This window comes from Microcaecilia unicolor, chromosome 9 (genome assembly GCF_901765095.1).
Source record: "Microcaecilia unicolor chromosome 9, aMicUni1.1, whole genome shotgun sequence".
In the NCBI taxonomy this organism is placed as follows: Eukaryota; Metazoa; Chordata; class Amphibia; order Gymnophiona; family Siphonopidae; genus Microcaecilia; species Microcaecilia unicolor.
In genome coordinates, this window is record NC_044039.1 from 30,107,320 (window position 1) to 30,124,001 (window position 16,682).

General features: G+C 44.5%; 1 protein-coding gene across 3 annotated transcripts in view; it reads right to left on the reverse strand.

The window, feature by feature from the left end:
- The window catches only part of DRAM1 (DNA damage regulated autophagy modulator 1), a 54,666-nt gene that overhangs the window by 16,312 nt on the left and 21,672 nt on the right, over positions 1-16,682 (reverse strand). Inside the window, exons 2-4 of one of the 3 annotated variants that reach the window (XM_030215045.1) lie at positions 13,221-13,288; positions 11,590-11,732; positions 4,085-4,216 (exon numbers count right to left, since the gene is read on the reverse strand). In XM_030215045.1, coding sequence (XP_030070905.1) covers positions 4,085-4,216; positions 11,590-11,732; positions 13,221-13,288 — 343 coding nt within the window. Of the gene's footprint in view, positions 1-4,038; positions 4,217-11,589; positions 11,733-13,220; positions 13,289-16,682 lie in introns of all 3 variants that reach the window. The other 2 variants (XM_030215044.1, XM_030215046.1) reach the window with 2 other exon arrangements.

The following is a 16,682-nucleotide window of genomic DNA, read 5'->3' on the forward strand; positions in this document are numbered from 1 at the left end:
AGGCAGTTCTACAAACTCACACCTTCAGGTAGGCACTAGAGAGTTGCACAGAGACAGAAATCTAACTCGTCCGGGCTGGAACTGTACTGGCGCTTATGTCTGCCAAAAGCTGGCCTAAATGCTTGCACCCAACTAATGACGGTTAGACAGGCAAATTCAGGTATTCTATAACATCATGCCTAATTTTAGGGAGCACCCATGCCCCTCCCATAGCCACGTCCCCGTCCCCATTGGAGTTGTGCACTATGAAGTACAGAATACGGTGTAGGGCGGACCTGCGCAGAGCTCCTAGTTACTGCCAATCAAATGCTTGTTAACACCAATAATTGATCGATAATGCTTACCGTATTTTTCGGACTATAAGACGCACTTTTTTCCCCCAAAATTTGGGAGGAAAATGGGGGGTGCGTCTTATAGTCCGAAGGTAGCGTTTTTTGACCTCCGTTCTGTACTTACAGGATTCCATGTTCCCTGGTGGTCTAGTGACGTCGGGGCAGGAAAGAGCCCCCTCTTTCCTGCCCATCGCGCTGCTCTCCGTGCTTCTCAATGCTTTCCGACGGTCTCAGCGAGATTCAAAATGGCCGCCGAGATTCTCGGCGGCCATTTTGAATCTCGCCGAGACCGTCGGAAAGCATTGAGAAGCACGGAGAGCAGCGCGATGGGCAGGAAAGAGGGGGCTCTTTCCTGCCCCGACGTCACTAGACCACCAGGGAACACGGAATCCTGTAAGTACGGGACGGAGGTCCAAAACCCGGACAAGACGCACCGGAGCACCTAGGTTTTAGAGGAGGGAAAGAGGAAAAATTTTTTTTTCCTATTTCCCTCCTCTAAAACCTAGGTGCGTCTTATGGTCCGGTGCGTCTTATAGTCCGAAAAATACGGTAATTGTCTAATTTATGTGCAAACCTATACAGATTAAGAGAATAAGTTAGTAATGAGCGGCTGTAAGTTGTAGGGAAGCCTCTCTTACCTTTTTGAAAAATCCGTATGTGTAAATGTTGTAAAATGGGCTTGACATTTCATATACACTTATACCTCTTAAAAAAAAGGGGCATGAAAGGCAAATTTATAAATTTGTGCCTACAGATAGGCGCCAACCCACGGATGCTATATATATATAGCGCCTAGTGTTCCGTGCCGAAATCCAAGTGTATTCTATAACAATGTACATAACTTAATTGGCTTAACAAGCTAATCAGCATTGATAACAAGTCTTAATGAACAATGAGCGCTAATTGGCAGTAATTAGAATTTACACACTAAGCGTATTCTGTAACGCACTGCACCTAATTTGTAATGCGTGCAGCCAAAAAGGGGTGTGGTTATGGGTGGGGAAAGGAGCATTCCCAAATTTACATGCGTAGTTATAGAATATGGCCCTGTGCACCTAAAGCTGGTGAAAATAGATGCACGTACTTTTAAGCACGTGATATCAACTAAGTCTATTCTATATACCACACTTAAATATAGGTGCGGCTTATAGAATACTCTTACATGGAAATTTATTCCTCACAGAGTTTTCAGGCACCATATTCAGAACCTGGCCCCAAACTTACAAAATATGTGCATATTAATTTTAGTCGTCAAAACAGGAAGTGGACCAATGACTCCAGGGAAACGGGACTATGGTGATAAAGGAAACAGCTTTATTTGCAGACTCGACATAGTACTGTGTTTCGGCCACAGGCCTGCCTCAGGAGCCTTAAATAATTCACGTTGTATGAAAAAGGTGGATATTATCCATGTAGTCTTGATAAAGACTTTTAAACGAAATGATGCAAATAATGCAGCGTCTCTGTATCGTCTCTAAAAAGACAAAATGTTTTGTCTTTTAGAGATGATACAGAGACGCTGCATTATTTGCAAGGACGTCCTCATGAAAACTTGGACATCCCTTTCGAAAATGCCCCCCTATGTTACCTGTGAATGGAACAGGACCCCTGACCTAACGGCTTTAATAAATGCTCTCTTTCCTTTAGCAGCAACTGCTGTGTGGCTCTGTCTTACCTGGGCGCCGGTCTCCGCCCTCGTTCGTGTTACCATAGGCACTCCACTTTCTATCTCAGTTGATAACACCCTCATCCTCCCAGTCTCATCTGCCCACAACCTCGGAGTCATCTTCGACTCCTCCCTCTCCTCGGCACACATCCAGCAGATAGCCAAGACCTGTCGCTTCTTCCTCTTCAACATCAGCAAAATTCGCCCTTTCCTCTCTGAACACACCACCCGAACTCTCGTCCACGCTCTCATTACCTCTCGCCTTGACTACTGCAACTTACTCCTCACCGGACTCCCACTTAGCCATCTATCCCCCCTTCAATCTGTTCAGAACTCTGCTGCACGTCTTATATTCCGCCAGAACCGATATACTCATATCACCCCTCTTCTCAGGTCACTTCACTGGCTTCCAATCCGATACTGCATTCAGTTCAAGCTTCTCCTTCTTACCTACAAATGTACTCAGTCTGCTGCCCCTCACTACCTCTCTACCCTCATCTCCCCTTATGTTCCCACCCGAAACCTCCGTTCACAGGACAAATCCCTCCTCTCAGTACCCTTCTCCACCACTGCCAACTCCAGGCTCCGCCCATTCTGCCTCGCCTCACCCTATGCCTGGAACAACCTTCCTGAGCCCTTACGTCAAGCCCCCTCCCTGCCCATCTTCAAGTCTTTGCTTAAAGCCCACCTCTTCAATGCTGCCTTCGGCACCTAACTCTTACCTTCAGGATATCCAGACTGCCCCAATTTGACTGCCCTTATCGAACTGACTATTCACTTGTCCTTTAGATTGTAAGCTCTTTGAGCAGGGACTGTCCTTTTATGTTAAATTGTACTGCGCTTCGTAACCCTAGTAGCGCTTTAGAAATGTTAAGTAGTAGTAGTAGTACATACTTACATACGTGCCATTATAGAATTCTGCTTGGTGTAATTGTTTCTGGTGCTCATTTCTGGGCACCAAGTTTGGTGTCCTTTGCAAAACTGCCTCCTTTGTGTTTATATTATGTTTTCAAAAGCGTTACTGCCAAGGTAAAGATATTCTTGGATCGGTAGAATACAGGTTTTCAGTAGACAGAGGAATGAGAACAGTGCAAAAAGTTACAACAGGTCAATGAAGGGAAAAGAGAGAGGGTATGAGGGTCAGCACAGAGAAGAAAATGGAAAGGGATTCTGCGACTGTACCATCTAAATTTGGAAATTCACTCGGGCTCCCTCATCTGCTCTACCACACTATTACAAAGCTTTAAAAAATGTCCTAAAAAGCAGCATATAGGTATTTGATTACTCTGTCTAAGGGGTCATTTTACTAAGGTGCGCTGAAAAATGGCTTGCGGTAGTGTAGGCACGGGTTTTGGGAGCGCGCCAACCCATTTTTCAGCGTGCCTGTAAAAAAGGCCTTTTAAAATTTTTGCCAAAAATGGACGTGCGACAAAATCAAAATTGGCGCACATCCATTTTGGGTTTCAGAACTTACCGCCAGCCACTGACCTGGTGAAAGTCTCACGCGGTAACTGGATGGCAATGACCTACGCACGTCAAATGCCACTTGGCATGCATCTGAAAATAAAAAAATGTTTTTGGAGGCGTGTATCAGACGCACGCCAAAACCAAAATTATCGCAAGAGCCACGTGGTAGCCGGGTGGTAACTCCATTTTGGCGCGTGTTGGGCACGCGTAGACGGTTACGCGGCTTAGTAGAAGGGCCCCTCAGTTTCTATAGAACTTGAAGAATTATTTGCCCAAACTCTTTTACGACCCAGTGTATATTCTCCCTCATTTGGCTTACCCAGCACACCAAGAAACATATATGCAAATGCTACCTTACACTGTTAATTAAAATGTTCTATTACGTATTGTGTTGACATTGTAAGAATACTATGCCATACTTTGTATTGTTATTTGAATATTTTTACTGCTGTAATTGTCTATTGCTCATGTTTGATTTGTTCTTACTGTACAACCGCCTTGACTGAATTCCTTCAAAAAGGCGGTAAATAAATCCTAATAAATAAATAGATTTTTGGCATCTGAAAAGGATACTGGGAACCAAGGCTACAAATGACATTGAAGAAATGGCCAGCCTTACATGACACATATTTTGGGTGTTCCATACCGGAGCGGACTTGTAGGAAAGAGCTGATTGAGAGAGAATATAGAGAACCCCACAGATAAAGGTCATGAGGGCACCCACATCATGAACAATGGGAACAGCCAGTTCCTGAAGGACAGATAAATAAATTTAAACTTAGTACGACAGTGATATAATACATGAACCAGATAAAAACCAAATGGCCTATTCAGTCTCCTCACTTATCTTCTGGTCTACCCTAAGCACATATCCTAGCTACCCGTCATTTAAGATATTATTCCTTATCTAAGTCAACTTTATCACATTCCTGGCTCCTAAGTCCCTTGTATTTCAGTATTAGATACAGTTGTGTACAGATGTTTATGCACCCCGGTCAAGTTATGCGTTTTAATGAATCCCTCAGTGAACAGAAGTTGACATGAGTGAACTTGTGCTCAAAAATCAGCACCAGAAGAAAAAAAAAAAATCAGCCCTAACCCCCAAATTCTATATATCGCGCCTATTTCCGCACGGAAATCAAAGTGTATTCTATAACAATGCATGCACCTTAATTAGTTAACTAGCTAATCAGCACTGTTAATTGGAAGTTAATAATTATCAGCACTAATTGGCACTGATTGAGATTTACGCGCACTACTCATTAAGTATATTCTGTAACTTGGTGTGCGTAAATTCTAAGTCACACAGTTGAAAAGGGGGCACAGCCATGGGTTGGGCATGGGCGTTTCTAAAATCTGTGTGTATTATTATAGAATTATCCGCTCTATGCCTAAATTAGGCGCCAGGATTTATGCCAAGTAAAACATGATCTAAATGAACGCAACCAAATTTGGTTGCGTGGACAGGCACATGGCGTATTCTATATACTGTGTGGAAATTTAAGCCTATTCTATAAAATTTAGGCCTACTTTAGGGAACACGCCTAGGAGTCTTTTTTACCATGTGGATTTTTCTGGCGCCAAATACTCTAGCCCTAAGCGCTATTCTATAAAGGGCACTGCAAGATGAGCGTGCTTTATAGAATAGCACTTAAATTTCTACGCCAAAAGCTGAGCGCTGGAATTTACGCCAGATGAAACCTGGTGTAAATGCTGGTGCCCAACTCACGGCATTTCAGCGAGTAAATGGCGCTATTCTATAACAATGCGTGCAACATTTTGGAATGCCCAAGACCCTCCCCTCGCCATGCCCCCTTTTGAGTTGCATGCTAGAGGATTCAGGGGTGGGGGTGTTATAGAATACTACGCAAAAAGATGTGAATGCAAAATCCAAAGTGTCAATTATTGATGGTTAAGACTCACTAATTCATACTTGATAATTTATTTACCAATTTAGTTGCACTCACATCTGAACACCGTGCTTTGGCGCCATATATAGACAGTCTCTAAATGGTACAAAGTTAAATGTGATGTCTGTCTGCATATTTTAATACACAATTACCATTTGCTGATGTTTACAGATTGGAAATGATAAATACAAATCAAGAATTGCGGGTGCTAAAGTTTGAACACATTTTCATTACTACTTTTTAAAGTAAAAAAGTAAACTCGTTTGTGATTGTTTATAATATACCATATAAACCAAGAACACTTTTCACCTAAAAAAGGGCAGAAAAATGTTAACTCAAATATAGAAACATAGAAACATGACGGCAGATAAAGGCCATATGACCCATCCAGTCTGCCCATCCTCTGTAGCTCCTAATTCTTCCTGTTCCTAAGCGATCCCACATGCTTATCCCATGCCTTTTTAAATTCTGGAACAGTCCTCGACTCCACCACCTCCAACGGGAGGCCATTCCATGCCTCCACTACCCTTTCTGTGAAATAATACTTCCTTAGGTTACTCGTAAGCCTATTCCCTCTTTGTCGTATGCCCCCTCATTCCAGAGCTCTCCTTCATTTGAAAAAGGCTCTCTTCCTGTACATAAATGCCCTTGAGATATTTAAACGTTTCTATCATGTCTCCTCTCTCCCTCCTCTCTTTCAGCATATACATGTTGAGGTATCTAAGCCTGTCCCTGTAATTTTTGCATTCAATGCCACTTACTAATTTCGTAGCCGCCCTCTGGACCAACTCCATCCTGTTTATATCTTTCCGTAGGTGCGGTCTCCAGAACTGCACACAGTACTTCAAATGAGGCCTCACCAAAGACTTATACAACTTTATAAACCCTTATAAATCAAGGGTTTATATTCTAGCACTCCTCCTCTTCCATCCTTCCTTCTCTCCCCTGTGGTGTCTGGCATTCCCCTCCCTCCCACCCCTGTGATGTCCGGCATTCTTCCCATTCTCTCCCTCCCCGTGGTGTCCCTTCGAATCCACCATTGCCACCGCCAGCCCTCTGAACCAGCAGAGTTCTCACTGACTCCCTCCCTGCCCTCAAGCAGGCACGACTCACACTTACTTCCTCCCTTCCCCCTTCTGGAACCACTAGAAGCCCCCCCCCCCCCCCACCCAGGCCCACTGTACCTATCTGGTGGCCTAGTGGTGTGTCGGGGCAGGAGTGATCCCCAGTCACTTCTGCCGATGCCAACTCTATGTTGCCATGACTTCTAGTGGCAGTCTTGATTGCCGCTGGAAGTCATGGCAGCCATTTTTACCACAGACATGGCATGGGCAGGAGCAAGAGGGGATTGCTCCTGTCCCAACATACCATTACAGCACCAGAGAGGTATGGTAGGCCTGGGGGATTCATCTGAGGAGAGGGGGGGAGGGAGGAACTAGGTGTGTGACTCATGCCTGTTTGGGATGGGGGGAGCAGGTGAGTGAGTCAGAGAGTACTTTGCCGATTCAGGGGGGCTGGTGGCGGTGCGGCAGTGGAGGAGGGACACTACTGGGAGGGAAGGTGGTGGGAGGGAAGTAGCTCATGAATATAAAACAAGATTACATTTTTGATGCCTTTTTTGGCCAAAACATTTCGGTTTCTATTCAAATATATACAGTATTTATACTTTGAATACATAAGGATCTTTGATTCTATTCATCCATGGTGGTAGATACACAGAGAACTGTGCAGAAAACTGGAAACTAATATTTTGCTTTCAAAATGAAATAAACAGAAAATGAAAAGAAAAATAATGGAGTTTATCTTTTCTGACAGCTGCACTGCCTGGAAATATTTTTTGGATGTCTTAGTTTAAGAGGAAATGAAAGCCAAGCTGGTGTGTCAATAACTGAAAGTGAATGCTGGTGACTGCAGCAATAGAGCCCTGCTGCCAAATTCAAACCATCACTGGTTGTAGGTCTCTTGGGATTAGCAGTATTACTTTCCAGCTTATAATCGAAAAAGAAAAACGCCTATATTGTGACCTAAATCGGGAGATAGACGTTTATCTCACAAAAGCGAATAAAGCGGTATAATCGAAAGCCGAATTTGGACGTTTTCAACTGCACTCCGTCGCGGATGCGGACAAAGTTGATGGGGGCGTGTCGAAGGCGTGGTGAAGGCGGAACTGGGGCGTGGTTATCGGCCGATCAGAGATGGGCGCCTTTCGCCGATAATGGAAATAAAATATGCATTTTTAGCGAGAATTTAGGGCACTTTTCCTGGACCCTGTTTTTCCATGAATAAGGCCCCAAAAAGTGCCCTAAATGACCAGATGACCCACAAAGGGAATCGGGGATGACCTCCCCTGACTCCCCCAGTGGTCACAAATCCCCTCCCACCACAAAATATGCCGTTTCACAACTGTTTATTTTCACCCTCAAATGTCATACCCACCTCCCTGGCAGCAGTATGCAGGTCACTGGAGCAGTTATTAGGGGGTGCAGTGGACTTCAGGCAGGTGGACCCAGGCCCATCCCCCCCCCCACCTGTTACACTTGTACTGGTAAATGGGAGCCCTCCAAACCGCCCCCCAAACCCACTGTACCCACATGTAGGTGCCCCCCTTCACCCCTTAGGGCTATAGTAATGGTGTAGACTTGTGGGCAGGGGATTTTGAGGGGGATTTGGGGGGCTCAACACCCAAGGGAAGGGTGCTGTGCACCTGGGAGCTGTTTTACCTTTTTTTTTTTTTGTAAAAGTGCCCCCTAGGGTGCCCGGTTGGTGTCCTGGCATGTGAGGGGGACCAGTGCACTACGAATCCTGGCCCCTCCCACGAATAAATGTCTTGGAGTTATTCGTTTTTGAGCTGGGCGCTTTCGGTTTCCATTATTGCTGAAAAACAAAAACGCCCAGCTCAAAAAAAGATAAACGTCCACGTTTTTCGAAAATACGGTTCGGTCCGCCCCTTCACGGACCCGCTCTCACAGATAAACGCCCATGGAGATAGACGTTTCCATTCGATTATGCCCCTCTTTATCTCTTTTTTTGTTTGTTTGTTTAAATAATATAATTTCATTGACTACTTAAATGCAGAGATGTAGCCAGCCTTCTGATTTTGGAAGTGCCCAGAGGTGGACTGAGGGGGCAATGTATCCCCACCCAGTATGTTAAAAATAATACCTTTGCTGGTGGGGGATGCTGAAGCCCCACCAGCCAAAGACATTTCTTGCCGAGCTGCTCCCCTTCTCTTCGCACTGCTGCCATAAACTGGAAGTCGGCTGGGTGCCTTCAGACGACAGCTCCAGGACTCCTTGAGCATGCTCAGTTCTTGTGTGAACTAAGCATTTGAGGACGTTATAATGCCTTTGTATTGGTCCATGGTGCACCCGTACCTCAAATATTGTGTTCAATTCTGGTCGCCGCATCTCAAAAGAGATATAGTGGAATTAGAAAAGGTACAGAGAAGGGCGACGAAAATGATAAAGGGGATGGGACGACTACCCTATGAGGAAAGGCTGAAACGTCTAGGGCTCTTCAGCTTGGAGAAGAGATGGCTGAGGGGAGATATGATAGAGGTCTATAAAATAATGAGTGGAGTGGAACGGGTCGACATGAATCGTTTGTTTACACTTTCCAAAAATACTAGGACCAGGGGGCATGCGATGAAGCTACAAAGTAGTAAACTTAATACGAATCAGAGAACATTTTCTTCACTCAACATGTAATTAAACTCTGGAATTCATTGCCAGAGAATGTGGTAAAGGCGGTTAGCTTAGTGGGGTTTAAAAAGGGTCTGGATGGCTTCCTAAAGGAAAAGTCCACAGACCATTATTAAATTGACTTGGGAAAATCCACTGCTTATTTCTGGGATAAGCAGCATAAAGTGTATTGAGCTTTTCTGGGATCTTGCCAGGTATTTGTGACCTGGATTGGCCACTGTTGGAAACAGGATTCTGGGCTTGATGAACCTTTGGTCTCTCCCAGTGTGGCAATGTTTATATACTAAGGAGTCCTGCCATTGGCGACTGGAGGCACCCCGCGGAGTTCCGGGTTACTGCAGCAGTGCAATGAGTAGGGGAGTGGCTCAGTGAGAAACTTCTTTGGCTGCTGGGGCTTTGGCATCCTCGCCAACCATTTAACAGGTGCAGTGCAGGTTTGGAGGGGGCCTGAGCCCAAACTTGGGGGGGGGCAGGCCCCACATGGCTACGCCAGTGTTTAAATATATACGTTTTGTTCCTTGACAGATTGTCAGAAAAACCCTAAAACATACTGCAGCCTTCTATCTTTGACCAACCTGATGTCCCTCTACAAAATCAAATATTCAGACATTTGCAAAATATAGAACTTTATATGGCTAAGTTATCATCATCATCATTAACTTTATTTGATCGACTGCAAAGTTGTGCATATAGATCAAATTACATATGAATTCCGGGATCGTAAGAATGCTTTTGATGTGTTCCGGGTCCCTTTCTTCTGATATATGGGAAATTCTAAATGTTAATAAGCTGAGTTAATGGTAGAACTTCTGTCCTAACAGCATTTTTACACTTCTCGTGTATTTATAATTCTGAATAATCTGTGAAAAAAAAAATAGTGCTGCATTGAATCTGGGGTCAGCACTTGCTAAACCCCCCCCCACATTGCTACTACTACTTATTTCTATAGTGCTATTATATGTACACAGTGCTGTACACATTATCGCCTTAATCTATATAGGGCCCTCAAAACTGCGCACGCAAATATGGGCATGTACCCAATTTGTGTGCACAATTTAAATAACAAGCCAATAGCACTGATAATTGGGCGCATTAAATTTGCATGCACATCTTTAGGCGCGGGGATCTGCTCCCACTGCAGCTCCTTGTGACTCTGGGCAAGTCACTTAACCCTCCATTGCCCCTGGTACAAAATAAGTACCTAAATATATGTAAACCGCTTTGAATGTAGTTGCAAAAACCTCAGAAAGGCAATACGTCAAGTCCCAGTTCCCTTTCCCTATTTGAGATTCTACATGGAATGTTGAAACTATTTGTAGATTCTACATGAAATGTTGCTACTATTTGAGATTCTACATGGAATGTAGCAACATTCCATGTAGAAGCCTGCCCTTGCAGATCAGCAACGCAGCCGCGCAGGCTTCTGTTTCTGTGAGTCTGACGTCCTGCATGCACGCATCAACCTTTTCCTATATGAGCACACAATTCGGGAACGCACTGCCGTGCAACCTAAAAACGATCTATGAACTAGCCAGCCTCCGCAAACTATTGAAGATCCATCTCTTCAACAAGACATATAACAAAGATCAAGACATGTGAAATTCCCCACATGCATCTAGAACTGTTTCATAATGTTTATCTTGTTATATCGCTACTATGCTTTATCATTAGCATGTAACCCAAAATCTTTCTGTAAAACCAAACGTCTATACTGTCCTATCTCCACTATTCATGATGTATTGTAAGCCACATTGAGCCTGCAAAGAGGTGGGAAAATGTGGGATACAAATGCAATAAATAAATAAATCAATCTCTCCCTACATTCCTACCCGGGAACTCCGCTCACTGGGTAAATCTCTCTTAGCTGCACCCTTCTCCTTCACTGCTAACTCCAGACTCCATTCCTTTTATCCTGCTGCACCATATGCTTGGAATAGACTTCCTGAGCCAGTACGTCAAGCTCCATCTCTGGCCGTCTTCAAATCTAAACTAAAAGCCCACCATTTTGATGCTGCTTTTAACTCCCAACCCTTATTCACTTGTTCAGAACCCTTATTTTATCATCCTCACTTTAATATTCCCTTATCTCTTGTTTGTCCTGTTTGTCTGTCCTAATTAGATTGTAAGCTCTGTCAAGCAAGGACTGTCTCTTCATGTTCAAGTGTACAGCGCAGCGTATGTCTAGTAGCGCTTTAGAAATGATAAGTAGTAGTAGTAGTACTGTATTATCATTTATCACGTATTAAAATTTGCTGTACCCCATTACTTGCAGTGCAAGTCTAGGTGGTTAACAATTTTACTATGAATCCTAAAATAACATTCCACCGCAGGCCGAGGTTAGCCTCTCCTGCTGATGTGGTAGGTTTCTATGAGCCAGTAAAGCTCTTTGTATCTTCAGAAATGAGTTTCTTGAAACAGTCCATAATAAGACCCATCCTTGAGAAAGTGCACTGCTGATTTTACCATCTCACAACCATCACTAAAAACACCATTAGAAACGAAGCCCCCTGTACCTGAAAGGTGGCCACAATACCCATTCCAGTGCAGCCCATCAGTCCAGTAGTCAGCGAAGCTACATTACTCAGAGGATTCATAAAACGGGACACCTCATTCTGCTTCTCTAATATTTTATATTTGGCATACATTGTAACCGCACCTGAAAAAAATCAAACAAAATACATCCATTCAAACGGCTGACCTTTAGTATTCGTTCTGTACTCAAGCATGGCACAAACTGATCCTAAACCTGCCTTGCAATCCAAGCTCCGGCTGTTCACAAATGCAGTGGCTTTAGTGGTTTTGGCCTAAGAATCAAGAAGGCCTCACATACATATAATCACTTTCTAGTTTTCAGAAGCTGGTGCTGGGGTTGCCAGGGAGGGACTGAACTGGAAAAATCTTAGTAATGCCTGAATGGACAGAGCCTGCGTTAGCAGCCTTTCACCTACACCTGCATTAAACAGTTTGCCAAAATGATGAGGAGTGTGGTAGCCGTGTTAGTCCACTCTTAAGATTATCAATAGAAATCAAACAAAATAAAACATGGAAAAGAAAATAAGATGATACCTTTTTTTATTGGACATAACTTAATACATTTCTTGATTAGCTTTCGAAGGTTGCCCTTCTTCCTCAGATCGGAAATAAGCAAATGTGCTAGCTGACAGTGTATATAAGTGAAAACATTCAAGCATTACTATGACAGTAAAATAGATACCATTGGAGATTCTACATGGAATGTTGCTAGTGGAATAGCAACATTCCATGTAGAAGGCTGCGCAGGCTTCTGTTTCTGTGAGTCTGACGTCCTGCACGTACGTGCAGGACGTCAGACTCACAGAAGCAGAAGCCTGCGCGGCCACATTGGTGATCCGCAAGGGCCGACTTCTACGTGGAATGTTGCTAGTGGAATAGCAACATTCCATGTAGAATCTATAGAAATCAAACAAAATAAAACATGGAAAAGAAAATAAGATGATACCTTTTTTATTGGACATAACTTAATACATTTCTTGATTAGCTTTCGAAGGTTGCCCTTCTTCGTCAGATCGGAAATAAGCAAATGTGCTAGCTGACAGTGTATATAAGTGAAAACATTCAAGCATTACTATGACAGTCTGACAGGGTGGGAGGATGGGGGTGGGTAGGAAGTATGCATGGGGACATCAAAGTCAGAATGATTGAATATTGAATATTTTAACACCAAACAGAAAGGACTTAACAAGGATCTGGGGTTCCTAGCCCATTATAAACCATAAAGCTGTATGTCTCTGTTGATCACCCCACCCCTCACCCATCCTGTTAGAATATCAATGATATGCTTTGATGTCCCCATGCATACCTCTGACCCACCCCCATCCTCCCACCCTGTCAGACTGTCATAGTAATGCTTGAATGTTTTCACTTATATACACTGTCAGCTAGCATATTTGCTTATTTCCGATCTGACGAAGAAGGGCAACCTTCGAAAGCTAATCAAGAAATGTATTAAGTTATGTCCAATAAAAAAGGTATCATCTTATTTTTTTTCCATGTTTTATTTTGTTTGATTTCTATTGATAAGCAAAATGATGAGTAACCAGAAAACTGCGCCAACCGAAACACTTATCACTACTTGATTTTCTTCGGCTACACGCCTGGCACATACCTAGGAATGCCGTAATACTGATCATAAATCCAAAGACGCCACTCTCTGGAGGGTTCGTTCCTGTATCACTAAAGAAAGAAAAAGTAAAACGAAAGTGAATAAAGATGTGAAGTTATAGTAAATTATCATTTTTCTCTCTCCTGGTGTCCTAATCTGGTTTCCTCTGTCCTTCCCCCCACTCGAGGACTGTTTGAGTAGTGTTTAGAGACTGTGGTGTAGAAGTCCTCCATTTTGTTAACACCTCACCCCCCTTCCGTATTTTACAGGCTTTGCTAAGCCATCGTGTTCTGTGATGCGAGAATGAAGAAACGGCTTCAGTTTAATGTCATTTTCTCTTTGAGCAACTGAGGCTTTATTCTGGGTGGGTGGGGGTGGGGGGGGGGGTTTGCTGATGGCTAACAGATCCGGGGACTTGTACATCTCTTATCCTGAATTAAGGGGCAAAACTGCCTCCTTTTCCAGTGTACCTCTGCCCATGCAAATACATGGACTATCCCCCCCCCCCCCCCCCCCCCCCCACAGACACACAATCCGGTGTCTCTCCCGCCGCTCCCGGTCTTGCCTGTGGCTCTCTCTCATTTCCCGCTGTACAATACCTGGGATGCAAATTAAGACTAAAAATATTAGAATGTATTGCTCCATGGTGCGACCTCACTTTGAGTAAGTACTGTGTTAAATTCTGGTCGCCATATCTCAAAAAAGATATAGTGGAATTAGAAAAGGTTCAAAGAACAGCAACCAAAATGATAGAGGTTGATGGAACTGCTCCCGTATGAGGAAAGGCTAAAGAGGTTAGGACTCTTCAGCTTGGAAAACAGATGGCGGATATGATTGAGGTCTACAAAATCCTGAGTGTAGTGGAACAGGTGGAAGTAAATCATTTTGGGGGTTTTTTTTCATTCAAAAAATACAAAACCCAGGGTACACTCAATGAAAATGAATGAAAATACTTATAAAAGAAATGGGAGGAAATATTTTTTCACTCAAAGAATAGTTAAGCTCTGGAACTCATTGCCGGAGGATGTGGTAACGGTGGTTAGTGTTAACTGGTTTAAAAAAAAAAGGTTTGGACAAGTTCCTGGAGGAAAAGTCTATAGCCTGTTATTGAGATGGACATGGAGGAAGGCACTCCTTGCCCTGGGATGGGTGGCATGGAATCTTGCTACTATTTTGGATTCTTCCAGGTACTTGTGACCTGGATTGGCCACTGCTGGAAGAAGGATACTGGGCTAGATGCACCACTGGTCTCACCCAGTATGGCTGTTCTTATAATAGTCTTACTCACAGGCTGCCTCTGGCCTGCACCAGGCTTTTCCCTCTGACTGTCCCGCCCTTCTGAAAGCAGGAAGCTGTATCAGAAGGGGTGGGATTGGTCATAAGTACATACATAAGTACGTAAGTATTGCCATACTGGGAAAGACTAAAGGTCCCTCAAGCGCAGCATCCTGTTTCCAACAGTGGCCAATCCAGGTCACAAATACCTGGCAAGATCCCAAAAAAGTACAAAACATTCTATACTGCTTATCCCAGAAATAGTGGATTTTCTCCAAGTCCATTTAATAATGGACTGTGCACTTTTCCTTTAGGAAGCCGTCCAAGCCTTTTTTAAACTCTGCTAAGCTAACTGCTGCCTTTACCACATTCTCTGGCAATGAATTCCACAGTTTAATTACACGCTGAATGAAGAAAAAGTTTCTCCGATTAGTTTTAAATTTACTACATTGTAGCTTCATCGCATGCCCATTAGTCCTAGTATTTTTGGAAAGAGAAACAGACGCTTCACATCTACCCATTCAACTCCACTCATTATTTTATAGACCTCTATCGTATCTCCTTCTCAGCCGCCTTTTCTCCAAGCTGAAGAGCCCTAGCCGCTTTAGCCTTTCCTCATAGGGAAGTCGTCCCATCCCCTTTATGATTTTCGTCGCCCTTCTCTGTACCTTTTCTAATTCCACTATATCTTTTTTGAGATGCGGTGACCAGAATTGAACAAAATATTCGAGGTGCAGTCGCACCACGGAACGATACAGAGGGGAAAGGTCTGGTGCAAGCTTGATGAAGCCTATAAGATATTTGAAAAGGTACTGTACACTGGGGAGTGAGAGAGCACCATGGGCAGGACCAGGAGGGGAGAGATAGATGTCACACCAGGGCCGCCGAGAGGGGGGGGCAGGGGGGACAAAATTCCCTGGGCCCGGGCCTCCAAGGGGGGCCTGGCACCATGGTTAGGCCGCCGGCGCTGCAGTCCTCAGTCTCACCTGCCTGCCCTCGGCTCCGTTGACAGCCCCCCTCCATCTGCCACCGGGCCCCCTGCATTCAAATCGGCAGCGCCTCACCAGTCCATGTAGAAGCGGCAGATCACCTCCCTTCGGGCCCTCCATGTGTCCTGCCCTCGCGGAAACCAGAAGTTACATCATACGAGGGCGGGACAAAGTGAGGGAAGGCCCGAAAGGAGGCGATCTGCCGCTTCTATATGGACTGGTGAGGCGCTGCCGATTTGAATGCAGGGGGCCCGGTGGCGGACGGAGGGGGGTTGCCGATGGGGTCGGGGGTGGGTGGAGACTTAGGAGTGTGGTGACGGTGGCGGCGGGGGGGGTGATGGCGGGGAGGGGCGACCTTCCTCCAGGTTCTAAAGCACTACTAGAAGTACGCAGCGCTGAAAACAAGCCATTAGGATGTATGGGGAGCCAACTTTCTTAGTAGACTGGCCACACAGACATCCCAGCAGAATGTTTGAAATGAATATGCCCGAGGTCTATCTGAATACAAAGGAGGCACTGCATACATAAGTACATAAGTAATGCCACACTGGGAAAAGACCAAGGGTCCATCGAGCCCAGCATCCTGTCCACGACAGCGGCCAATCCAGGCCAAGGGCACCTGGCGAGCTTCCCAAACGTACAAACATTCTATACAATCAAGCCATTGTGACATCACTAATGAGGTTGGCTCTTATTGGTGGAATGAGCCACTATGACATCACAATAGGTTAAATCACTGCTCTATGTAATAAAAGTGAGCCAAGTAGAGGACATAAGTACATAAGTAATGCCACACTGGGAAAAGACCAAGGGTCCATCGAGCCCAGCATCCTGTCCACGACAGCGGCCAATCCAGGCCAAGGGCACCTGGCAAGCTTCCCAAACGTACAAACATTCTATACAATCGAGCTATTGTGACATCACTAATGAGGTTGGCTCTTATTGGTGGAATGAGCCACTATGACATCACAATAGGTTAAATCACTGCTCTATGTAATAAAAGTGAGCCAAGTAGAGGACATAAGTACATAAGTAATGCCACACTGGGAAAAGACCAAGGGTCCATCGAGCCCAGCATCCTGTCCACGACAGCGGCCAATCCAGGCCAAGGGCACCTGGCAAGCTTCCCAAACGTACAAACATTCTATACATGTTATTCCTGGAATTTTGGAGTTTTCCAAGTCCGTTTAGTAGTACAAAT